General features: G+C 45.1%; 1 protein-coding gene across 2 annotated transcripts in view; it reads right to left on the bottom strand.

The window, feature by feature from the left end:
- Positions 1-26,256, bottom strand: part of KCNV1 (potassium voltage-gated channel modifier subfamily V member 1) — a 35,661-nt gene extending 9,405 nt beyond the window's left edge. For both annotated transcript variants that reach the window (XM_072151304.1, XM_072151305.1), the window contains exon 1: positions 25,177-26,256. In XM_072151304.1, coding sequence (XP_072007405.1) covers positions 25,177-26,188 — 1,012 coding nt within the window. In that variant the 5' untranslated portion in view covers positions 26,189-26,256. The remainder of the gene's footprint in view (positions 1-25,176) is intronic.
- Between the last annotated feature and the right edge of the window lie 1,017 nt (positions 26,257-27,273).

Genomic DNA, 27,273 nt, shown 5'->3' with positions numbered 1-27,273 from the left:
TGGTAGGCCACAGTGTGGCACAATGTTAGAGCATGGAGGCGGCAGTGGCAGCAGCAGCATGATGTCAGAGGGTGTCACAATGAAAAATTCAGGAGGTGGCATAAACATGGTAGGCCACAGAGGGGCACAATGATAGAGTGAGGAGGTGCCAGCAGCAGCAGCATGATGTCAGAGGGTGGCACAATGAAAAATTCAGGAGGTGGCATAAACATGGTAGGCCACAGAGGGGCACAATGATAGAGTGAGGAGGTGCCAGCAGCAGCAGCATGAGGTCAGAGAGTGGCACAATGACAGAGTGTGGAGGTGGGTGACAATTCCAGTCCCTGGTAAAGATTGTGGGAGGCAGATGGAGCAACTGGCAGCAGATGTGTGGCATCTGGCGGGTGGCAGCATCAGAATAGTGGCTGAGGCAGGTAGATAGATTCCAGACTCATTTCTCAATGTTTGGAGGAGGCGTCATGGCTGATCTAATCTGACGCATAAGGCTTGGTGTGTTGAAATCCTGGCCCATCCACACCTGATATATCTTGACCTGCTCCACCTGCCACCTTTCTGTCTGACATAGTGGTTAATCAACTAAGTGGATTTGAGGAACTCTGCCAAACATTAGCAGGGAAGCGACACATAAAGGATATGTGAATCGTGGCACAGTGCTTTATCGTTGGACAATGCGCTTTCGGTGAACTTTAGCAGACGGGTAAGTAAATGTGCCCCTTTGTACAATATCATAAGCTCCTCCTGCTCTATAGCATGCTGCTATCAACTGGGCTGCAACTGCGATGAGGCAGGATGAGAATCCTGCCTCAGGCAGCAGATTGAGAAACCTGTGGGGGACACCAGATTAAGATAAGATAATCCTTTATTAGTCCCACAGTGGGGAAATTCACAATTTCAGATTGCCAGTAGTACGGACTTGCCAAACGCTGGCAAGTTCGCACTACCAGAAAAATCAATTACATCAGTGCCTTTAAGACACTAATGTAATTGATAGGCAGAGAGGTTCAGCCCAGACCCACCTATGAGCACTGCTCTGCAGGACACAGGCCAGCGGTACATCATCACGCACCCGGCCATGTCCCTTCACAGACAATGCGGCTGCTGGTGGGAGAAGTGTACGAGGACAAGACAATAGTGACGGGGGAGTGTTCGTGCTGTAGCTTGAAGGTAAGTATTAGGTTTATTGTTTTTATTGTTTTTTAATTGGGGGGGGGGGCTGTACATATTATCTACTGGGTAGTTGTATATACTATCTATGTGGCGGCTGGATATATATAAATTAATGGGGCTGTTTATAAAGTATCAGGGTGCTGTGCATAAATTACTAACTTCATTGTTGAAACGTATTGCAAACACATCAGGCAAAATACAGAAGTATTAATATGTGTTGTGTACAATTTTGCATTGTTAATTATGACTAAATTTAAAAGGTAAAGCACATGTTCTTATATGAGTACCTTATACACAGGCATTTGATCATGAGTTTTGTGAGGATGATATATGTATATTAAGGGACAATATCCATTATAATGTAAGTGACTGTGATTTTTTTAGGGGCGCAGTGTGGAGCTGTGCTGGATAGTGCTGAGTGTGAATTAAGCAGTGATAAAACATGGCTGGGAGAAATCGTAAAGGAAGTACTCTTCCTAGTTGAGTAGATCATATCCTGTAGGTTATTAGATGTCACTAATATCTGTGTCACTGACTGACTATGAGTGTGTGAGGCAGCATCAGTTTGTGTATTATCAGTGACCCGCTGACGCTGTGTGAGGAGATTATCAATTGTAATTAATGTTGTCAGTGCAACATCCCCCACCGGGGCCTAGCCCTTGAGGTGAGGCCTGGAGTCAGCCGGGGCCCGCAGTACCTGAGTGGCTGGCGGTTGCGGCCTAAGCACGCTTGTGTCACGGTGCTTGGTATGGGGAACCGGAGGGCTGTCCTACAGCCTGGCAGGTCTCCAGCAGGGTGGTGTTGGCAAGAAATGAGGAGAGAGAGGCTGCTATAGCGGATCTCCCTGGGGCAACCCCTTAATGTCCCGAGTGTAAGTCTCTGTGTGGTGGACAGGGTGCCTGAGATGATGGTAGTTGTGGTAGCAGGGACCAGACGGAGGCAGAGGTTGAACAGAAACACTTACAGTTCTTTATTGGAACCGACAGGAACATCAGCAACGTGCCTTTAACAAGATGGTGGAGTACTGGAGAGGTATTTGGAGGGAGCCACAGGAGGGAGATCACCAGCCTGGATGCAAGGGCAGGCTGGGAGGCAGCTGTGTCCTAATAGGATGCTTCAGCTTGATCCTGGATATCTTCAGGTATCACCCTTAAAGGTAGGATGATCCCCCTTTCCTCACTATCTAGCTACTATCTCCACTTCAGGCAGGGGCTAGGCTCTTCCTGCTCTGGTCTGGTGTGCTAGAGCCTCCGAGCTACTGCTCAGCTAACTACTCTCTGCTCGTGTCCTGCAGACCCAGAGGGTCTGACTAGGACTGGTCTCTTCTCCCTTCTGGGGGAGACTCCTCCAGAACATTCCTGGCCAGGGAGTTTTATTACCTCCCTTTGGTCAGGTGGTGGCTGCTCCTCCAATTACCTCTCAGTTCACAGAGACAGGATGTAACACAGATCATTGGATACTGGACTTTTACATCATACACAGATTTAACTTCTGCCTTGCCAGGTAGGATTAACCACTGCAATGTCCCCTGTGTGATGTGATGACATGCTATGGGGCTTATTCGCAAACACTCCCTCGCCATTGCATCGGCGAGGGTGTTGCATCAGCAAATTCAGATCAAGCTGTAGATGATGTTTAAAGATGTCCCTGCAATTACTGAAATGGATCAGGGGTTGTCTGTGTCAGGGGTAGTGGACCCACTGAACCACTGCGGATGATGATGTAATCCAACACCTGGGACCGGAGTCTAAGTGGTACCTGGTTTTCACCAGAGCCCGTCGCAAAGCAGGTTGGTCCACCAGGTTGTTCCACAGGCGCGACTATGACTGCAGTGGCGGCCAAGGCGTAGTACAGAATCATAAGGCAAACTCATAGTTGGGGACAGACAGGAGGTCAAGACAGGTAGCACAGGATCAGAGTCAGGGAAGTAGCAGTAGGTCAGGACAGGCAGCACAGGATCAGAGCCGGGGAAGTAGCAGGAGGTCAAGTTAGGCAGCACAGGATCAGAGTCGGGGTAGTAGCAGTAGGTCAGGACAGGTAGCACAGGATCAGAGTCGGGGAAGTAGCAGTAGGTCAGGACAGGCAGCACAGGATCAGAGTCGGGGAAGTAGCTGTAGGTCAGGACAGGCAGCACGCGATCGGAGTCAGGAACGGAGTCGAGGTCACAACAGGAAATTAGGATAATCACAAAGGGCTTGGAATATAGTTTTCTCTTATGCATAGAAGCACAAAGATCCGGCAAGAGTCACAGGAAGAGGTTGAGCAGTTATAGGTTGTCAGGTGGCCCTTTAAATTTCCGATGGCCGACGCGCGCCCTAGGTGGCGGAGACGCGCATGCTGAAGTGAGGAGACCATTGCTGGAGTGCGGCTAGGTAAGTGAGGTTGCCGTCGAGAGGGGGCACACGGGGGCGTCTGCGACCTGAAACATGGGTCGCAGGAGCACCCGTGACAGGCTGTTTGGGGGGAGGGGCATATCAATTTTTGACTGAAGCCCTGACCATCAAGTAGGACCCAAGGTTTCATCTACTAAGCTCCTTCTTTTCTATAACATAAAGATAATCTTGTACAATAAGCCATTCATCTCCGTAGATAATTCATGTATTCCTGACGTACATATCGACACATTCCATGGCTAAAATAAATAATTCAGGAAGCCTAAAGCCCTTTCTCTAACGTCACACAAGACTTTAAGGTCTTCTAGGCGACACATTCACAGAAGTGATCCCTATTATTACTTATAACTCACACATTTGTGAACCAGATCTCCGCTTGCTTCACTGAACAGCAGCCGCATATTTGTCTCCTTATTAGTAAGAGCAGACGCCATCATTTGTGGGAATGTGTGACCCCAGGCTGAGGAGCTGCGGGAGGACTCTGTCTGGAACAAAATGAGGTTAAATGATCTATTTTTTAAAAACCTACTTTTTTTGCTCAATTGTTTTTGAAATTATGCAAATAGTTGAATATATTGTGTTTTAGTGAATTACGTATGAAAATTAGTTTTGGAGAAGGACTTGGAAGTAATTTCGATGTAGAAAGGTGGCTGGAGAGAACTTCATTCCGTGCCTGTAGAGATGACCAATCACCGTCGCTTATATGTAATTTAATAGATACTTGTATTAAAGGGAATCTGTCACCACATTTTCCACATACACACCTAGTGACAGGTTCCCATAGAGCCCTATAAACTAACTAACACCCTTCTTTTAGCTAAAACTGTTTCCCTCACATCCTTATAAAATCAACTTTGTAATCTTACCTGACCGACAGGGAGATCCTAAGCGAGTCAGAGGGGGGAGGGGTGTCCACCCACACTCACTTCTTCTCATCCCCATGCCCTATACATCTCTATCACTGTTCAGCACTTCAGGTCATGTGACCAGGGTGATGTCATCTCCGGTCCTTTACCCACTAACATTTGCCAAATGTACTCCATGACTGTATCTGATCACATGAAATCACAGCATGCTTCCATTGATGATAGGGAGGAGAAGAGGTGAATGAGGATGGTAGTTGCTGCTGGAATGCATGCCAGGTAAGATAATAAAGTTGATTTTATAGTGATGTGAGGGAAACACTATTTTTAGCTAAAAGAAGGGTGTCATTTAGTTAAAAGGGCTCTATGCAAATCTTTCACTAGCTGTGTTTGAGCATAATGTGCTGACAGGTTCCCTTTAAAGGGATATTTTTTAAAGGGAACCTCTCAGGTGTCTTCCCCCTGATTCTGGTTCCGGCACATGACCTATGGAGCTTCTCACTAATGTTTTTTGTTTCTGAAAAGTCAATTTAAAAGCCCTTAAAACCTTAGATTGTCTTAGGCAAACTTGCCGTATAGAACTTTACCGTGTAATGAAGTCTGTGACTAGAGGAAATTGCAACCACCCCAAGAGAGAAAAAAACAGTTTCCCTTTAAGAACTCTGTATGGTAAGTTTACCTAGTTTTGGGATGCACTCCCCTCTCCTTTATTGTATGAGCTGACGGACCCACGCATGACCTGATTACATCTGAACAGACAGGGACCCTTCTGAGTTTATTTCAAGGATGATCCTATTCTCTCTCCTTCTTTGCATATTCTCAGTGTGGATACCGGCGCGTTTCATAGAGAACATATTTTAAGACTGTATCCACTGGAGAGGACTGTACCCCGGATTCTGGTTTCATGTCCTCATGGGTATAATGTTATATATTTCTCCAACATCCAGATCACTCCCAGAAGGAATAACTGGCTTTATCATAAGTAAATGAGACGCATTTCACAGGATTTAGCATCTGCATTTATAAGCAGAACACAAGGAGTGGGAAGGGAAGAGGAGACTAAGGGGAATGAAAGTCATCAGAAAATGACCTAGTGTCTAAATCAAGTTTTTCTTTTGCTAAATGTATTTTTAAAGAAATATTGTTACTTTTTTTTCTACTTTTTGTATATCAAAATGTATCTAAAATAGAATTTTTCTTCTTTGTCAATGATCCAATCTGGAAAATACTCCCTGTATAGTGGTGATCAGAAAGGGTAAGACTATTAATCACCTAAAGGTCCTTATGGACTAGTGGTGTCAAATCTCAAATTGCCCTAGGTGGGTCCTGTCCATGTCTGGGTAAAAAACAAAACAAAGATATTAGTCAAATGGGTCACCTGTATCCATCTCTCTAGTGCCCCTGGCACCTGCAGTTCAATGAAGCCTAAAATGTCAACCCCCACCACCCCCAACTCTCCCCGATCCAGCGCAAAAGAAAATAGAGGTGAATCGCAATGGTTTTCACCTGGAATGCAGATGGGCTTAATAGGAGGGAAAGAGTCCACAATGTGAGGGGGGTACATAAAAAAACTGAGTTATGGGAGGTTAGGGAGGGTGATAAAATATCAAAAGTATAGGGATAAGTTGAGAATCTAAAGTTTAGGGGGCAAATATACAAAAAGGGGGATTATTAAAGGGGCCTGGTGAGCCACATAATGGGGTTTTATATATGGGGTCCACAGAGAGGCATTATACAGTGTGTGGAGATGGTCACAAGACTGGAGGTATTATACAGTGAGGGCACAAGAAAGGGGGTATTATAAGTGGGGGGACACTTAGTGGGGCATTATATAGTATATGAAACATTAAATTGGGAATGAGGCAGCGTGGGAATACTAAGGAGTAAGTAATGGGTGGGACAAAGGACATGACTTGGCACTACACATGCTGCCTCATATACAGAATTTTGGAGGTAGGACTGAAGCAAGTATGTATTAGGTGATTACACTGGAAGACTGGACAGGAGAAACTACAGTATTATTATTTAGGGAAATTTTGGACATTAAACCAATGGCCCTTAGGAACCATTGGGTATTTAGAGCCCCAAACCATTCAACTTAAACTTGTGCTGTATATTAATATAATACAATAATGCAATGGACATCACAACCAATGGGTGGCCAGGGCAGCATCTGCCAGGAGGCGGGATGAGAATCTTGCCTTAGGTGGTAGAATTCTGGTGCCCAAGGCTTTCCAAATCGGCAACTAGAAACATCAATTGCATCTGTGTCTTTAAGACACCGATGCAATTGACAGAGCAGACCTGTTTGTCTATGCCACTCTATAAAATTTGGAGGTCACCGGCAGCGTGTGATGACCTCCGACCACCTGTGTTCCTGTTCAGAGCTGTGTCTGGCAGAAGAGCCAGGAGGAGAAGGAAACGAAAGCTCGATGAGAGCACAGAGACTCGATGTGAGTATAACTTTTATTATTTTTTGACTGGCCGGTGGGAAGACTGATGTATATACTTGAACAGGTGGGGGCTGTCTTTATGGGGTATTGGCGGTAAGCTGCTAGTCTACAATCAGTCCTGTAGGTGGCAGCACATAGGACAAACATATAACATAGACATCTTTAGTCATTAGCGCCTCCATATAACCCGTCTGATACTCCCATGTTACAGTAATACTCATAGTGACAGTACTGCAGGATTCTTGAGTCTCTTCGAGGTTCAGTCCTTTGTAAATCACAGAGAGAGAAGTTTTATAATTGTTTCCTTAGTTACATGAACGATTCAAACTAATAATTGTGAGATTCATTGTCTATGTCAGATCCAGGATACAAATATATAAACTATTCTAAGAGCCTTAGAAAAGCAGAAGCTGATTTTTATATTATTTAGTTTTAATTTTAGTAAATTTCTGGATTGCAGCTATGGGCTTATTCCTACCGGGGGCCACATGTGCATCACGTCTGTATGTTATGGGAGAAAGGAATCAGACATGTGACCACTGTCTGGACTGGACTGATAGCATTGTAGCTGATGGTCTACTCTGGGGTCTCCAGTATTAGCTGTCTACTCTGGGGTCTCCATTATTAGCTGTCTGCTCTGGGGGTCTCCAGTATTAGCTGTCTACTCTGGGGTCTCCAGTATTAGCCATCTGCTCTGGGGGTCTCCAGTATTAGCTGTCTGCTCTGGGGGTCTCCAGTATTAGCTGTCTGCTCTGGGGTCTCCAGTATTAGCTGTCTGCTCTGGGGGTCTCCAGTATTAGCCATCTGCTCTGGGGGTCTCCAGTATTAGCTGTCTGCTCTGGGGATCTCCAGTATTAGCTGTCTGCTCTGGGGGTCTCCAGTATTAGCTGTCTGCTCTGGGGGTCTCCAGTATTGGCCGTCTTCTCTGGGGGTCTCCAGTATTGGCCGTCTTCTCTGGGGTCTCCAGTATTAGCTGTCTGCTCTGGGGGTCTCCAGTATTAGCTGTCTACTCTGGGGTCTCCAGTATTAGCTGTCTGCTCTTGGGGTCTCCAGTATTAGCTGTCTACTCTGGGGTCTCCAGTATTAGCTGTCTGCTCTAGGGGTCTTTAGTATTAGCCATCTGCTCTGGGGGTCTCCGGTATTAGCTGTCTGCTCTAGGGGTCTCTGGTATTAGCTGTCTGCTTTGGGGGTCTCCAGTATTGGCAATCTGCTCTAGGGGTCTCCAGTATTAGCTGTCTGCTCTGGGGGTCTCCAGTATTAGCTGTCTACTCTGGGGTCTCCAGTATTAGCTGTCTGCTCTTGGGGTCTCCAGTATTAGCTGTCTACTCTGGGGTCTCCAGTATTAGCTGTCTGCTCTTGGGGTCTCCAGTATTAGCTGCCTGCTCTGGGGTCTCCAGTATTAGCTGTCTGCTCTTGGGGTCTCCAGTATTAGCTGTCTGCTCTGGGGGTCTCCAGTATTGGCCGTCTTCTCTGGGGTCTCCAGTATTAGCTGTCTGCTCTGGGGGTCTCCAGTATTAGCTGTCTACTCTGGGGTCTCCAGTATTAGCTGTCTGCTCTTGGGGTCTCCAGTATTAGCTGTCTACTCTGGGGTCTCCAGTATTAGCTGTCTGCTCTAGGGGTCTTTAGTATTAGCCATCTGCTCTGGGGGTCTCCGGTATTAGCTGTCTGCTCTAGGGGTCTCTGGTATTAGCTGTCTGCTTTGGGGGTCTCCAGTATTGGCAATCTGCTCTAGGGGTCTCCAGTATTAGCTGTCTGCTCTGGGGGTCTCCAGTATTGGCCGTCTGCTCTAGGGGCCTCCAGTATTGGCTGTCTGCTCTGGGGGTCTCCAGTATTAGCTGTCTACTCTGGGGTCTCCAGTATTAGCTGTCTGCTCTTGGGGTCTCCAGTATTAGCTGTCTACTCTGGGGTCTCCAGTATTAGCTGTCTGCTCTAGGGGTCTTTAGTATTAGCCATCTGCTCTGGGGGTCTCCGGTATTAGCTGTCTGCTCTAGGGGTCTCTGGTATTAGCTGTCTGCTTTGGGGGTCTCCAGTATTGGCCGTCTGCTCTAGGGGCCTCCAGTATTGGCCGTCTGCTCTGGGGTTCTCCAGCATTGGCCGTCTGCTCTAGGGGCCTCCAGTATTGGCTGTCTGCTCTGGGGTTCTCCAGCATTGGCAATCTGGTCTTGGTTCTACAGGATTACCCACCTGCCCTGGGGGTCTCCAGTATAAACCATCTGGTCTGAGGGTCTCCAGTATTATAGTCTGCTCTGGTGGTCTGGACCCCTTCTAGAGGCTTTGCCTGGTAGTGACGCTAAATGTCATTCACTCCAATGACATTGAATTGTGTGGTCAACACATCACTTATCAAAAATGAATGACTTATAGGGAAATTAATAAAAACACTAAAAATCACATATTTTCTCATAGGGACTGGATATTTAATGACTACTATGCAGGGGCGTAACCAGGGCAGGCCGGGCCCCATGGCAAACTTCTGCATGAGCCCCCACCTTCAAACAATTTATACATATTTCTACACACACGTTTACACAATCACACACATTTATACATACTTACACATACACATCCATGTATACAGTCATACATACACATTTATATACACTCATACATATACATCCATGTATACAGTCATACATACACATTTATACACACTCACACATATACATCCATGTATACAGTCATACATACACATTTATTCACACTCACACATATACATCCATGTATACAGTCATACATACACATTTATACACACTCACACATATACATCCATGTATACAGTCATACATACACATTTATACACACTCACACATATACATCCATGTATACAGTCATACATACACATTTATTCACACTCACACATATACATCCATGTATACAGTCATACATACACATTTATATACACTTACACATAAACATCCATGTATACAGTCATACATACACATTTATACACACTCACACATATACATCCATGTATACAGTCATACATACACATTTATACATTCTTTCATATAACATATATACATAACTTACACTTATACAGTATACATACATTATACACAAACAGTATGTGATCATCAAATACACATACACAAAGTATATACACACATACAGTATATATACATCATACACGTCTACAATGTGCAGCATGATTGTTACATAACAGTACACATTCTCCATTCTTTAGTATATTAGTATATTAGATTGGGTGGCTGGGCCCCCTGACACTGTGGGCCCCATAGCAGCTGCTATGACTGCTACCACTGTAGTTACCTTTCCTACTACTATGACATGATTTTTAGGTCCCAAATTCTTTATACGTGGCGAGTTTGGGCATGTACTAACCTGGTTATATTTAGAGTTATACAGTATAATCCCCCCTATTTCTTTATTATGAGACCAGCCATTGGAAGAAGAAGATTTGGTTAACCTATTATGACCAGGGGGAGACTTGATTTAGAAACATAAAAAAACAAAACAAAACGACACTTTCCCTTTAAGCCTCAGTTAAAGCCTCATTATACAGCATGTGATCGCCCCTTTCACACCTGAAATGATGTGTTAGCTTCTTCTTCCTAAATTAATGAACACATTGGGGGCTGGCGGCGTCTTCCTGTGATATTCTGTTCTGCTCCGCTTCCTCGCCTCGCGCTTTCACACTTAGTCAACACTGAGAGCTGACTTTTCCTTTCGCCGCTTATACAGCGCCACTAACTATAAGGATATAAATCTGCTCCTCTGTGCGTACAGGGGAGACGTTACACATTACACCCATAAAATGTGCACGCTGAATTTTTTTAGGACGTTAAGGTGGGGAATTACAGGAATGGGTCTTGTTTTACCGTATCTGTTGTTCTCTGCTGAGCTGACAATAGGGGTAGTAAAAAATATGGAACGTTTTATAAGTAAATACTCAGTAAAGTCTGGTTTATCCATTTATGGTCACACCTGTGTTTAAAGGGAACCTGTCGACAAATTACAGCCCATTAAACAATCAGCCCCCTCTGGTCGGGGATGAAATGTCCTTTCTAAAAGTCCCATATTTATGTGAAATCTCCCCTGTTTATCTACAAAAAGTCTCCTCTAAAACCATGTGACAATAAGCAAAAAAGAGTCATGTTATGCCTGATATGAGTCAAGTTTAGAGGCTGCAGGGATAAAGTCACTTCAATGGCCCAAAACTTGACTCATCTCATGTAAAATATGACTCTTTCTCTTCTCATTTTTACATGAATTTGGAAGAAATTCTTTATAGGTAGATGGGCGAGTTTTCACATAAACAAGCGAATCCCAAAAAGGACATGACATACCCTCCATGAAGGCGTTGGTGGGGTAAAATCTGATGGCAGGTTCCCTTTGAGAGGAAAACTTTTTTACCTTTAAATAATCTTCTCGTTATTCAATTGAAATAAGGACCTAGAAACATGTTTTGGGGCCACTGATGTGAGTTTTGACATAAAAGAGGAAATGCTAGAAAGGACATTTCATCTCCTACCTGAGGGGGCTGCTAGTTTAATGGGGCAAAATCTGGTGACAGCCTCTCTTTAAGGGGTTTTAGACTTATACAAGGGCTTGTCAGGTGGGACCCTAAATGATCACAAGAACAGAGGATAAAAAATTACCTTAAGTACCTTATATCTACATGGTTTTCAACTCTACTGTCAGATGGGCGGAGCCAGCCCAAGACCTCCCACCTTACAGTAAAGAGCTTAATTAACATATTTTACAAGCAATTATTATTGGTTTGGATTTTTCACAATCATCCCCTCCCATTTACTCATTTACTAAGGGTCCGAACGCCGCACTTTCGTCGGGTTTCCCGACGATTTCCGATTTGCGCCGAATTGCCATGAGATTTTGGTGCACGCGTTCGGACTTTCACGTGACAGAAATCAGGGGGCGTGGCCTTCGGACAACCCGATGGATTTGGAAAAAATGCGGAATTTAAAAAACGAAATGTGTCGCAAGATCAAGCACTCACATGCACCGGGAAGAAGAAGGTGAACTCCGGCGGACCTCGGCGCAGCAGCGACACCTGCAGGATTTTGGGCGCACGACCTTAGTGAATCCCGGCAGAACCCGAATCCTCGTTGACGAACGCGTTGCTGGATCGCAACAGGACCGGGTGAGTAAATGTGCCCCAATCTCATTTACTTTTATTCCATTTACATTGTCGCTTGAACCTGACACTTTCTAACTTTCCACTTTAACCTTTGACCTACCGTACAACAGCAATGCTTCATAAATACGATATGCAGGCGGTCCCCTACTTAAGGACACCCGACTTACAGACAACCCATAGTTACAGACAGACCCCTCTGACCCTCTCAGGATGTTACTATAGTCCCAGACTGCAATGATCAGCTGTAAAGTGTCTGTAATGAAGCTTTATTGATAATCCTTGGTCCAATTACAGCACAAAATGTTTAAACTCCAATTGTCACTGGGGCCAAAAATTTTTTTTATCTGGATCTACAATTATTAAATATACAGTTTCGACTTACATACAAATTCAACTTAAGAACAAACCTCCGGACCCTATCTTGTACACAACCCGGGGGCTGCCTGTACTTTACAAAAGTTGGACCATGCACAACCATCAAGGTAAGGTAGATGTCAGCACACAAAACAAGCAATGGAATAAAAGAAAAAAGGAGTGTGCCAAAAATCTATAAAATACAATAAATCTTTATCTTTTATAATATTGTTGAAATAAAGATTCATTGTATTTTATAGATTTTTGGCACACTCCTTTTTTCTTTTCAAATATTTCATAAATACGATATTTTGTGGCAATTCACTGCAGAAAACCTTGAGTATGACGCTCGCTGCTCTGGAGGTTTCATGTGAACTTTTCCTCCTTTATGTATCGTATTATATCTTCTCTGCATCTTCCATAGATAACAGCTGAACAGGACATGCACCTGCGCCTGCGCTGTCACTGCCTCGCTGGAGGAAATGGAGAGTCACAAACACTACGGATGTAAATGGATCCAAAATGTCCTTGTGTAGCAGCTGTGTGCGACATAAATGACATGCGGATAACGTGGGGGGCGCAGACAATAGATGGAGCCGATAGCAAAAGCTCCTGACACAGAGACAACTGGAGCAGTATAGGGGGCGCCAGATTCACGAAGAAGCTGTCACATTTCACACAATCAGTGTGTGAGGAGCTTCCCCAGTGCTCCAAGTCCAGCTACAAATCTGGAATAAAAATGCATTTTTTTTCCACAGTCTTGCCACTACTTACAACACATAGAGGTATGGTAACACAGATCTCCAGGTACAATATCAAACACTTTAGTTTTGTATGGTCAAGCCTGATGGTATCCTCAACACCCAACACACACACAGCATATCAAGCATCAACCTTTATTAATTTACCATAATCTATTGTATACCCAAGATGATATACAAGACTAGATTATCTGTAATCTCCTTTTATATTCTTACTTCTTGGAATTTTTGCATTGTTAGTTATTTTATCCAATGCAAAATACAAACACAGACAGATTCAGGTGTTAGGGATATAGGAAATGGCACCTACCAGAACTTCACACTCCTCACCGGGGCGAGATCACACCATAGTTATAAATACCAGGATGGAGTCTCTGCGGGATCATGTGTGTGACACAATGGGGAGGGCATGTAATTAGATATATATTATTATATGTAGGTTACTTTGGGGGTTTTAATTCTGTTTGAGATGTTTGTGAATTAGTAATACACTTTTGAAGTATGTGGTGGTGTCTTATCCTTGAATTATCCTTGATTTTTGGGATTTCTCCAGCTAAAAGTATGTACAGACGGTCCCCTACTTAAGGACACCATACTTATAGACAACCACTAGTTACAGACAGACCCCTCTGCCCCGTGTGACCTCTGGTGAAGTCTCTGGATGTTACTTTAGTCCCAGGCTAATGATCAGCTGTAAGGTGTCTGTAATGACGATTTATAGATAATCCTTGGTCCCAAAAAAATTTATAAAATCCAATTGTCACTGGGACAAAAAAAAATTTGTCTGGAGCTGCAATTATAAAACATACAGTTTCGACTTACATACATAGTCAACTTCAGTACAAACCCAAGGAACCTATCTTGTACGTAACCCGAGCACTGCCTGTATTATCTATTCAGTAGTGAGGTGGTAAGGATAGCCGAAATGTGAGTTCCTGGTCCCTCCTGCCAGTAGACTCCTGCTACAATGTATGTATGTTCTGTAATCAAAGTAGTACTTACCTGGTACTGACCTTTCTGTAAGGCCCAATGTACACGACCAGATTGGGGGCCGTGATCTGGAAGCACAAATTACAGCTAGATCACGGCTCCCTGTAGAGGTCTGTTACACCCGATCACATTTATCACATGTACACAACACATGCTGGTGCCCCGCCACTCCGGTCTCCTGATAAATCCCGGCTGGTAGATGTGACGCGCTGCACCAACAAGACACTTCTATGCCAGGTGTGACCCAGCCTGACTCACCCTCTTTTGCTGGACTGGACTGCACGGGACCGGGTTGGCCGGCATTGTGTGGATCCGAATTGCTTTTTGGGAGAGTTCCGTGGTGCGTTTTTTCTTTGTGTCGTCATACGTTATACTTGTAGTGTAGTTTGAGTCTCCACTACACGCGCTGATTGCTTTCCATGGATTCCAAGCAACAGTCATAATATGTAACACATTGGGGCAGATTTATCAAGCTGTCTGAAAGTCAGAATATTTCTAGTTGCCCACGACAACCAATCACAGCTCAGATTTCATTTTACCAGTGCTCTTGAATATTTTAAACGGGAGCTGTGATTGGTTACCATGGGTAACTAGAAATATTCTGACTTTCAGACAGCTTGATAAATCCGCCCCATTGGGTCTTATTTACTTAGGGTCCCATGGCCACATTTCTGTTGGGTTTTCCAACGTTTTCGGGGATTGCGCCGCTGGGACAGGGATTTAGTAGGTGATTGTGACGCAAGCGATCGGATTTAGTTGCAATCGCGCCGGCTTTCATGTGACACAAATCTGGGATTGGCCCGTCGGACGATCCGGTGGATTTGGACAAACCGCAGGATTTAACTTAAAAAATGGGGCGTAAGACATGCACTTACATACACCGGGAGGAAGATGGTGAACTCCAGTAGACCTGAGCGGGGAAGCGGGGGAGCTGGTGTTTTCCTTACTTGTGACCTAGCCTGAGCCTGAAAGGGTGCAGGCTTTAGGCAGGGGGCAGGAACGCCCCTCAGCAACCCACTTCCTTACTGACCGTACTGCCCTTTACACCCCTCCACGCCCACTTGACTTGGAGGTGGTATAATGGTAGAGATATGGGTTCCGGCCCAAGTGAAGCCCAGAGTCATGGGCATGTAGCCTAAATTTGGAAGGACCTAAAGAACCTACAACATATACAAGTCGCTTACATCAATAAGTAATTTTGTATGGTAATAATTACTTTCCATAAAAAAAATTTTGTTTAAAAAAAAAAAGAGGAGCTGTCACCAAGTATAAAATGCTGAATTCATACCTCATGTGATTCTTGCTGTCTCCCTGATCAATATGGTATTTGGTTTTCTTAAATCCGTCCACCTGCTAAAAAGATATGGCCCCCAAAAGTTCTGGTAACTAAGCCTATACTTGTCAAAGGGGTGGTGACTAGAGATGAGCGAGCACTAAAATTCTCGGGTGCTCGTTATTCGAGACAAACTTTTCCCGATGCTCGAGTGCTCGTCTCGAATAACGAGCCCCATTGAAGTCAATGGGAGACTCGAGCATTTTTCAAGGGGACCAAGGCTCTGCACAGGGAAGCTTGGCCAAACACCTGGGAACCTCAGAAAAGGATGGAAATACCACGGAAATGGACAGGAAACAGCAGGGGCAGCATGCATGGATGCCTCTGAGGCTGCTCAATCGCACCATTATGCCAAAACTATGGGCAACAGCATGGCCATGACAGAGTGACCGAAGGAGGCTAGATAGCATCTAAAACATCCAATAATTGACCCTGACACTATAGGGGACGGCATGCAGAGGCAGCGGCAGCAGCTGCAGGCTAGAGAGTAGCATGGCGACATACCCCAAATGGACTCAGGCTTCAAACCAATTTATAAAATTCCTTTTGGCGAGTATAACGTGTAGCACTGTATGTATCAGTATTTTGCCTGGTTAAGGCGGCAGAGAAGAAACAAAGGAGGTGAGCAAGAAGCGCTGAAATGATTTCCTCTGTGAACAAAAGGTTGACGGTATATTTAGTCGATAACACAGCATGGTGGTGACATAGTGACCAAGTTCCATAACGTATCTGGTGAAACACCCGAAAAATGAGCCTGACACAGCTCGTTTGATAAGGGGACGACACGTGGAGGCAGCCATGGAGACGACTTCCATGATTAAGAGCGACAGTATGGGGCATCCATATTGCGCTGCTATGATTGCAACTTCAGGTCTCCAGCATGGCGGTGACAGATGGGCCGAGTTCCACTATGTAACCTGGTGAAACACCTGAAAATTCTGCCTGACACAGGTCGTTTGATAAGGGGACCATGTATGGAGGCAGTGAAGTAGTAGTAGATTAAAGGTGCTGCAGTTAAAACTATGTCAGTTGGATCTTGGGATGGAGCTGGCGCTCCGCTGCCAGGCGAGCTTTCACCAATCCAAGACCCTGTCTCTAGGCTACTCCCCAAACAGCACTTCTACCTTATACCTTTTACCTTTTGTAAAAGATCAAGTGTAGTAGCGTTCTTATAAGTTTGGGATATGGCGGGTGAGGGGAATGTAAACAGATGCGCAAGTAGCACTGAAATAATATCGGTAAATGATAAAAGTTTGCCAGTATATTTTGTGGATAACACAGCAGGGTGGCAACAAAGTTAACAAATTTGATGTGGAAGCCATGAAAACAACCCAAAATTCTGCCTGACACAGCTCGTTTGCTAAGGGGACGATGTATGGAGGCAGCTATATGGACGACTTTTGGAGGCAGCTATGGAGATGACGTGTGGAGGTAGCAATGGAGACAACGTGTGGAGGCAGCTAAAAAGACGACATGTGGAGGCTGCTATGGAGACAATTTAATTTGGATAGTGCCTGTATGTGGCAGTCCAAAAAAGTTTTCAAACCAGAGGAGCAGGTAGGTGGTCCTCCAGAAAAATTAAATAGATTGAGTGCCTGTATGTGGCACTCCCAAAAATTGTTTAAAACAGAGGACCGGGTAGGTGGCCCTCCAGAAAAATTAAATACATAGAGTACTATAGCTAGAGCCAGTTGGCCCTGGCAAAAAATAGCCAGTTTCCTCTGCTTTAGTGTACAAAGAGGAGGAGAAGGAGGAAAATGAGGAGGAGGAGTGCATAAATTATTCAGGTTGAGCTTCCTTCACCTGGTGGAGAATGGAAATCCTGAGAAATCCAGGCTGGTCAGCTACATACTCCCTCATATTTCTGTAAAGATCAGCCCTACTCTGCCGAGACTGCGGACAGGTGACAGTGTATTGCTGGGGTGACATAAAACTGGCAAAGGCCTTGTAAAGCGTACACCTGCCAGTGCTGGACAAGCTGCCTGCTTGCCTACTCTCCCTCGCTACTTGTCCCGCCGAAGTACGCCCTCTGCCGCTAGCGCTGTCAGAAGGGAAATACTGTTTCAGCTTGTGCACCAGGGCCTGCTGGTATTCATGCATTCTTACACTCCTTTCCTCTCCAGGGATGAGAGTGGAAAGATTTTGCTTGTACCGTGGGTCCAGGAGAGTGAATACCCAGTAATCGGTGCTGGACTAAATTACTAACGCGCAAGAATTCACTCCCCTCACTGGCCTAACTCTCCATTTCCTCCTCCTCCAACTCCTCTTCTTCTGCCCATACACGCTGAACAGTGAAGGATTGAACATTCTCGCCAACATTCTTCTCCTCTTCCTCATCATCCTCCTCCACCTCCTCCGATATGCGCTGAGAAACAGACCTGAGGGTGCTTTGGCTATCAACAAGAGAATCTTCTTCCCCCGTCTCTTGTGACGAGCGCAAAGCTTCCGACTTCATGCTGACCAGAGAGTTTTTCAAAAGGCCAAGCAGCGGGATGGTGAGGCTGATGATGGCGGCATCGCCACTGACCATCTGTGTTGACTCCTCAAAGTTACTCAGCACCTGACAGATATCAGACATCCACGTCCACTCCTCATTGTAGACTTGAGGAAGCTGACTGACCTGACTACCAGTTCTGGTGGAAGTTGACATCTGGCAGTCTACAATCGCTCTGCGCTGCTGGTAAACTCTGGATAACATGGTTAATGTTGAATTCCACCTCCTGGGCACGTCGCACAACAGTCGGTGAGCGGGCAGTTGGAGGCGGCGCTGCGCTGCCCTGAGAGTGGCAGCATCTGTGCTGGACTTCCTGAAATGCGCACAGATGCGGCGCACCTTTGTGAGCAAATCAGACAGATTGGGGTATGTCTTGAGGAACCGCTGAACTATGAGATTTAACACATGGGCCAGGCATGGCACATGTGTCAGTCTGCCGAGTTGCAGAGCCGCCACCAGGTTACGGCCGTTGTCACACACAACCATGCCTGGCTTCAGGTTCAGCGGTGCCAGCCACAGATCAGTCTGCGCCGTGATGCCCTGTAATAAGCTCTTGGGCGGTGTGCCTTGAGCAACCGACTGATGGCGCCATGCCCACGGATGGTAATTCGGAGGAGGAGGTGGAAGAGGGGTGGGAGGAGGAGGAGGCATAGTAGGCCTGAGAGACCTGGACCGAGGTAGGCCCCGCAATCCTCGGCGTCGGCAGTATATGACCAGCCGCAGGGTCAGACTCGGTCCCAGCCTCCACCAAGTTAACCCAATGTGCCGTCAGCGATATATATTGGCACGGATGATGTTGTCTGACACGTGCTGGTGAAGGGCTGGGACGGCACATCATGAAAAGTAGTGGCGGCTGGGGACCGAATACCGAGGGGTGGCCGCCGCCATGAGGTTGCGAAAGGCCTTGGTTTCTACCAGCCTATAGGGCAGCATCTCCAGGCTAAGTAATCTGGAGATGTGGACGTTGAGGGCTTGGGCGTGTGGGTGGGTTGCACTATACTTCCTTTTGCGCTCCAGCGTCTGGGGTATGGAGAGCTGAATGCTGGTGGATGCTGTGGAGGATCGTGGAGGCGAAGATGGGGTTTTCGCATGGGAGGTGTTTGGGCCGGGGTCCTGGGCAGGGGGCTGACTAGCAGATGACAAGGGGAAGGAGCAGTGGTGTGCCCGGCCGGAGGTGAACGGGCTTGGTGCCATTGAGTGGGGTGTTTAGCATTCATATGCCTGCACTGGTGGTAGTTAAGCTAGTAGTGGTGGAACCCCTGCTGATACTGGTTTGGTACAGGTTGCACACCACAGTCCGTCGGTCATCCGGTGTTTCTTTAAAGAACCTCCAGACTTCTGAAAATCTAGCCCTCGCCACGGGAGCTTGACTACGTGAAACATTTGGCGCTGATGCACCAGCTCTGGCCCTGCCTCTCCGTCTGGCCACACCACTGCCTCTTCCAACCTGTTCTGCTATAGGACTCGCCTCCGTCTCAGAAGCACTGTGTTCACCCGGCCTATCAACCCAGCTTGGGTCTGTCACCTCATCATCCCCTATTCCCACAGTCTGCTCCCCCCTCGGACTTCCTGCCCTGACAACAACTTCACCACTGTCTGACAACCGTGTCTCCTCATCGTCCGACACCTCTTTACACACTTCTTACACCATGTTAATAATGTCGTCATCACCCACAGACTGCGACCGGTGGAAAACCTGGGCATCGGAAAAGAGCTCAGCAGCAACCGGACAATTGGTTTGTGACTCTGGGAAGGGTCCAGAAAACAGTTCCTCTGAGTATTCCGGTTCAAATGCCAAATTTTCCTGGGAGGGGGCAGACTGGGGGGAAGGAGGCTGAGGTGGAGGAGCTGGAGGAGTGCTGATTTCGGTGACATGGGTGGACTGCGTGGAAGACTGACTGGTGGACAAATGGCTAGAAGCATTGTCCGCAATCCACGACATCACCTCTTCGCACTGTTCTGGCCTCAACAGTGCTCTACCACGAGTCCCAGTAACTTGAGACATGATGAACCTAGGGAGTGTAGCTCTGCGGCGTTTCCCTGCTCTCTCATCAGCAGGTGGTGTCTCACCCCGCCCAGGACCACGGCCTCTGACCCCTGCAGTAGTTGGACGCCCACGTCCACGCCCTCGTCCTCAACCCCTAGCTCTCGGGTTAAACATTTTCAAAATTAAAGTGTAAACTGTAATTTTTTTTTTTTTTAAACAAAACGATGCTATCCTATTGCTATGGCTAGTTTCTAACCTACACTGACAGCACACAACTGGATTTTGTGCTGTGCCTGATGACTTTGAGTTATAAAAAAAAATAAACGTAAAAAAAAATAAATGTGCAGACTCTGCCTAATTCTAATCAAACCCCTAATAAATTTTCCCACTTCGGTGTTTGAGGTGGATATGTGTGTCACTAAGCGCTAAACACAACGGTCGCAAGTCCCCCTGCAAATTCCTCACAATATGGTACTAGCTGCACTACTAGTGCCAGCAAGCCCAGCCACAAGCAAAAAAAAACAAAAAAAAAAAAACGTTATTGTAGCCCTAAGAAGGGCTGTTGGGTTCTTGTAGAATCACTCCTGCCTAACACTATTCTAATAGAACACCCTAACGCTTTCCCTGACCAGCAGCAGCTCTCTCCCTAGCGGCATCCAGACAGAGAATGATCCGAGCAGCGCGGGCAGCGGCTAGTCTATCCCAGGGTCACCTGATCTGGCCAGCCAACCACTGCTATCGACGTGTAAGGGTACCACGTCATGCTGGGTGGAGTGCAGAGTCTCCTGGCTTGTGATTGGCTCTGTTTCTGGCCGCCAAAAAGCAAAACGGCGGGAGATGCCATTTTCTCGAGCGGGCGAAGTATTCGTCCGAGCAACGAGCAGTTTCGAGTACGCTAATGCTCGAACGAGCATCAAGCTCGGACGAGTGTGTTCGCTCATCTCTAGTGGTGACCTTTCATTTTGTCTGGGGCGGGGTGTCTGAACACTGAATGATAATAATAGATTAGCACTAAATCACTAATAAATTTACGAGGACCCTATAATTTGAACGGGTTGACGGCAAATTGATCAGGGAAACAGGAGCGATTACATGAGGTATGTACGTCAGTATTTTATACTTGGTGACAGGTGCTCTATAAAGGGAATCTGTCAGCACTTATAACCATACCAAGACGCAGACAGTGTTATATATTGTGCCTGGACTGCTGTATACCTCTATGTGTGTTAGTAGAAATAGGACTGTGAAAAATGCATGTATATTCCAGGATTGTAGCTGGACTTGGAGCACTCTGGTGCAATCCTGTGCAATAACTTACACAACAGCTCTCTGCTCTAAGTAAGGGAAGCAACAAGTGAAAAGTCATACAGTATATTAAAGCATATAGAGGGGCTGTTCTCATGTTTGCTAATCTTGGACTACCCCTTTAAATATTATATTGTAAGCCAAAAACACATTTTATGTTATAATTGTAGATGTTTCTTGCATTTTCCATGTTAATTTTCTTAATTTACTCTCGCTAACCATGACGCCCCGTATGATAGGCAGGTGAGAATGCAGCATCTGTATCATCGATTACCATACAGACAGCGGTAATGAGCTCCGTTTATCTCCTCCAGGTACAACGGGAACATTGCATAAATTACACGGAGTTATTCCTCATGAGATTATTCTAATCTTTTATGCCTTAAATTCGTCATTAAATTGGGCTGTAAACAAAAAACAGGCAACACGGGTACAAAGAGGACTACAGACAGTGACTGAAGTGTAATCCACTATATAACCTATCAATTAAAGGGGCGGACTCTATGAATGACCACTTAGTGGTTGAGGGGGTCCGCTGGCTTCCATGATCCCTAAAAATTATGAAGCTGCAGCACTGGTTAGTTATTATAATCAGTTACTTATTTCCAGAGAAATTACTGGCTGCTCAAGACCTCAGTAAAAGGTAGGTGTAGGAGACCTTTAACAGATTGCTTTTAGGGGTCCAGGTGCTATAAATTATATACATTGGTGTAATCCAGAAATGACAGTGGTCACAGGTACAGGTCAGTTTGCCCAAACAGCTACTGAACACTTTGATCTCTGCTAATGCCATGTAATTTAAGCATCACTAATCTTTCAAACTTACTCTATGCACTGAGATTTATGACACAGTCTGCCACAGATTCCCCACTCCCCTTAGGAGATCATCAAAGAGAACCTGTCACCAGGAACCTCATTTTGACTAAAGACAGGTTACAGAAGAAAATATGTCTAAATTCTCTAAGCATTTGCATTATAATATAATTGTGTGTTATAAATTATCTTGCACCCTGACAGAATCCTCTGTGTAGTCCCAGAGGTTGGGCTTTGGTTTGGATGTATTTAAAAAAAAAAAAACCTGTGCTGCAGACTGTAAAGCTCTGGGCCCCCGCCTCTGTGCTCCTGTACAGCTCCAGGAGCTGTACATGTGTACAAAGGTGGGGGCCAAGAGGTGAGGAGTGAACAGTACAGACAATTCATGTGTTGTCCTTTGAAATGAATGCAAACTATAGCCAAACCTCTGGGACCACACAGAGGATTCTGTCAGGATACAAGGTAAGTTATAACACACAATTATATTGTAATGCAAATGCAAATGCTTAGAGAAAGCAGAAAGACATATTGCACTGCAGCTGTAATAGGCTTTTGCAGCCTGTCTTTATTGAAAATGAGGTCCCTGGTGACAGGTTCCCTTTAACTTTTTAATATAAGAAATAGCAGTGTAACAGTAGAGGTCCATACTCACCAACCTGATACCGGCTCTAGTGACCATCAGTTCCTGGGTTTCAAGGTGCAGGGATTTAAATGTTCTGCTCATTGTTACACCCTGTGAATCTGCAGCACGGAGAGGCTCTGGTAACACACCTAGGAACCCTTCTGGCTCATTAGCATTATTTAAAAAGTTGATTTTAGAAGGCGGGAGGCCATGGATAACAAATATAAGAAGAATGACGCAGTCACGGTGCCTGGATTTATGCGTAAGTGTCCTTTCAAGTTCAGAATCTAGAGGGTTATATATATATATATATCAATGTTTTTCTAGACCTTTTGGGGGTAAAAAAAAGTCTCAAAGTAGTCGCATTGAGGTTTTTTGGGACTTTCCACTTCTGAAAAGTCTCACAGGGATATTTCCACCATTTCATAAATCTGGTGTGAACATAAAACTAGCGCTGGTGAGACACAGTGCAGAGTCATGACTTGGGACTTTTGCAAAAAAATCTCATAGTCACTCCAGTCCCCGGCAGGTCTATGCGCCTCTTTATGCATTTTGAGGCTTTTTTGATAACGATACTGATAAATAACCTTCCTAACCTTCCTAAAAACAACTAGGTACTTGTTTTTTTAGGGGGGGCTTTTTTGTAATGTATCCTTACATGCATAAAAGCTTGCTTTTTAGTGTTCAGGTGGTTCTTTTACTACTTTAAAACTGACAAAATTGTCACAAAACCATCCAACCACAGAATCACAGTTGATAAATCGTCCTTTAGCCAGAGCTAAAAATCTGTTTGACAAGGATAAATGGTGCACAACTATGGAAAAAAGGCAGAAAAATAGAATAAATAAGCCAAAACATTCATGAACCTCCATCACAGTGGGAAATGTGAAGCAGAACCACTGAACAGGATTTGACAATGTTTTAGTGCAGAAAGGTCCAACACTGGGAAGTCTCACATGGAAAAAAGTTCCCCCAGTCTTTTTTAACTGATTTTAATCTATCTATCTATCTATCTATCTATCTATCTATCTATCTCATATCTATCTATCTATCTATCTATCTATCTATCTATCTATCTATCTATCTATCATCTATCTACTATCTATCTATCTATCTATCTAATATCTATCTATCTCATATCTATCTATCTCATATCTATCTATCTATCTATCATCTATCTACTATCTATCTATCTATCTATCTATCTATCTCATATCTATCTATCTATCTATCTATCATCTATCTACTATCTATCTATCTATCTCATATCTATCTATCTATCTATCATCTATCTACTATCTATCTATCTATCATCTATCTACTATCTAAAATTAGAAAAAATAGCAGCACAGTCACTTAGAAAAGATTGATCTATGGGTGCTATCCTGCACTCTCACCATGCAGAGTCCATGAAGTATAAAAAATGAAAAACGGCAGCACTCCATATAGTGAAAACAAACGTGGTTTTTATTCCACCTCGTGCGACGTTTCGGCTGTTTCCCAGGGCTTGACAAAGGCTGGGAAACAGCCGAAACGTCGCACGAGGTGGAATAAAAACCACGTTTGTTTTCACTATATGGAGTGCTGCCGTTTTTCATTTTTTATCTATCTATCTATCTATCTCATATCTATCTATCTATCTCATATCTATCTATCTATCTATCTCATATCTATCTATCTATCTATCTCATATCTATCATCTATCTCATATCTATCTATCTATCTATCTATCTCATATCTATCATCTATCTATCTATCATCTTTCATTTATCTATCTATCTCCTATCTATCTGTCTATGTATGTATGCATGTATCTATCTATCTATCTATCTATCTATCTATCACATATCTATATATCTCATATCTATCTATCTATCTATCTATCTATCTGTCTATGTATGTATCCATCTATCTATCTGTCTATGTATGTATGTATGTATCCATCTATCTATCTATCTGTCTATGTATGTATGTATCTATCTATCTATTATCTATCACATATCTATCTATGTCATATCTATCTATCTATCTATCTATCTATCACATATCTATCTATCTATCTATCTATCTCATATCTATCTATCTATCTATCTATCTATCCATCTATCTCATATCTATCTATCTATCTATCTATCTCATATCTATCTATCTCATACCTACCTCACAAATCCTCTGTCGATGACTTTGCCAGCTATACAGTACTTTGTACTATCTATTATCTATATCATGTATCTTCTATCTATGTCAGCTATAATGTCTCTTTCTTTCATTCTATCTTTCTACCTCCCTAACACACATCTTCTATTTTTCTTTTAGTCTATCTTTCTATAGTAAGAATCCCCTCATACAGTGAGTTGTATCCATCCCTGAGAAGCCTCATTGTCCTCATTCTTGTAGTCCTAGGTCTTAGGTAAGGCTAATGATGATGAGTGCTTAGACATGTGGAGGTGTGTAATTACACCTGACCCAGAAGATCCACATACATAATTGACAGCCTATTAATACTTAATATCAGACTTTACCTGTTGAATGTCTCCCCAGCTTGAGCATCCTCAGAGATCTCATGAGTCGCAGAATCTGGACTATCCTCCCCACGTTCTCCAGCTCTGTGCTCTCCCCAAACCAGGTCTCCACTACCAAAGTGATGTAAAAGGGCAGGATTGCAATGAGGTCTATGATGTTGACCACACTCCTCATGAAGCCACACTTGTCTCTGACACATAGAAACCTGAGAACTAACTCCACGGTAAACCAGGTGACACAGATATATTCTAGAACATTTAGGAGAGGCTGGTCTACTGTGTTGACCTCAGAAGAGATGAGGACCATGTTAGCTATGGAGACCACCACAAAAGTCATTGAGACTGTACCAAAGGTCTTGGCTGCTACTGAAGATCCAGGTTTCTCCAGCACATCCCAGAGCTTCTGTCTCAAGTCTTCACAGACAACACCTGTGAAGTCATCTTCTTCAGCATCCATCTCCTCCTCATCCTTCTTGATGTCCAAGGTCTCAGTCTGGAGCTTCTTCCTGAAGTACCTGTCCCTACAGCAGTGGTCAATGCTCAGCTCATCGATGCCCCAGTACTCGATCTCCTGGAGGAAGGACACTGCACACAGCTGGTCCATGACATGAAGACGTCCAGTCTTGTAGTAGTTCATGATGTACTCGAACATCTGGGAGCTCCTGTCAAAGAAATACTCATTGTCCATCAAGTTGGCATCATCACACAGGTCATAGACTTCATCTCCTCCTGAAGTTGCCAGTTTGCCCAGGCGGGTCTGGGGGTGGCTGGATAAGGTTTGCAAGGAAAGAATGAATCTGCTGCCCCCAACATTGATGGTGAAATGATCTCGGGGGGCTGCAGAAAAATCGCTGCAGAAGACACTGGAGTCCAAGGAGAGAGCTGAATCTGAGTTTCCACAGGCTGAAAGGGACATCTGCTGCTTCAAGTTACTGCTGCTGGGATGTGGGGGGATCCTGAGACCCCCATCCTCATCAGATGGGACATCAGAGCAGAAGAGATGTGGGAGCATGAGTGCTGTGTGCAGCAGATCTCCTCCTCACTGCCTGCTGTCTCCAGTCCTGTGCACTGCCTGCTGCCTGCCTATCATGGAGACATGGGAATTGCTCCTATTGTCCTGGCCGCTCCCTCCCATCACTGGTGGAAAGTTCTCTAGATCCAGGAGAACAAAAGACTCACCCAGACCCGGCTCATATTATTAGGATTATGTGACTGTGCACAGCTTCTACAGGATGGACAGTACTCATATGTTCTCACATTGGACAGTGGCCCAGTGCCAAAAGCCCCCCTTCAAATATCCATAGTGCCAATAGACCCCTTAGAGTAGACAGCAAGAGTAATTACAGTGCCATGAGAGTGGGCAGAGTGATAACAGTGCCATGAGAGTGGGCAGAGTGATAACAGTGCCATGAGAGTGGGCAGAGTGAGTACAGTGCTCTGAGAGCTGGCAGAGTGAGTACAGTGCCATGAGAGTGGGCAGAGTGATTACAGTGCCATGAGAGTGGGCAGAGTGATAACAGTGCCCTGAGAGTGGGCAGAGTGATAACAGTGCCCTGAGAGTGGGCAGAGTGATAATAGTGTCCTGAGAGTTGGCAGAGTGAGTACAGTGCCATGAGAGTGGGCAGAGTGATTACAGTGCCATGAGAGTGGGCAGAGTGATAACAGTGCCCTGAGAGTGGGCAGAGTGATAACAGTGCCCTGAGAGTGGGCAGAGTGATAATAGTGTCCTGAGAGTGGGCAGAGTGATTACAGTGCCCTGAGAGTGGGCAGAGTGATTACAGTGCCAAGAGAGTGGGCAGAGTGATAACAGTGCCCTGAGAGTGGGCAGAGTGAGTACAGTGCTCTGAGAGTTGGCAGAGTGATTACAGTGCCATGAGAGTGGGCAGAGTGATAACAGTGCCCTGTGAGTGGGCAGAGTGATAACAGTGCCCTGAGAGGGGTTAGAGTGATAACAGTGCCCTGAGAGTGGGCAGAGTGATAACAGTGCCCTGAGAGTGGGCAGAGTGATAACAGTGCCCTAAGAGTGGGCAGAGTGATAACAGTGCCCTGAGAGTGGGCAGAATGATAATAGTGTCCTGAGAGTGGGCAGAGTGGTAA

Source organism: Engystomops pustulosus, chromosome 5 (genome assembly GCF_040894005.1).
Source record: "Engystomops pustulosus chromosome 5, aEngPut4.maternal, whole genome shotgun sequence".
Taxonomy (NCBI): Eukaryota; Metazoa; Chordata; class Amphibia; order Anura; family Leptodactylidae; genus Engystomops; species Engystomops pustulosus.
Note: the sequence above shows the minus strand (reverse complement) of the source record. Positions and strands in the feature narration are given on the sequence as shown.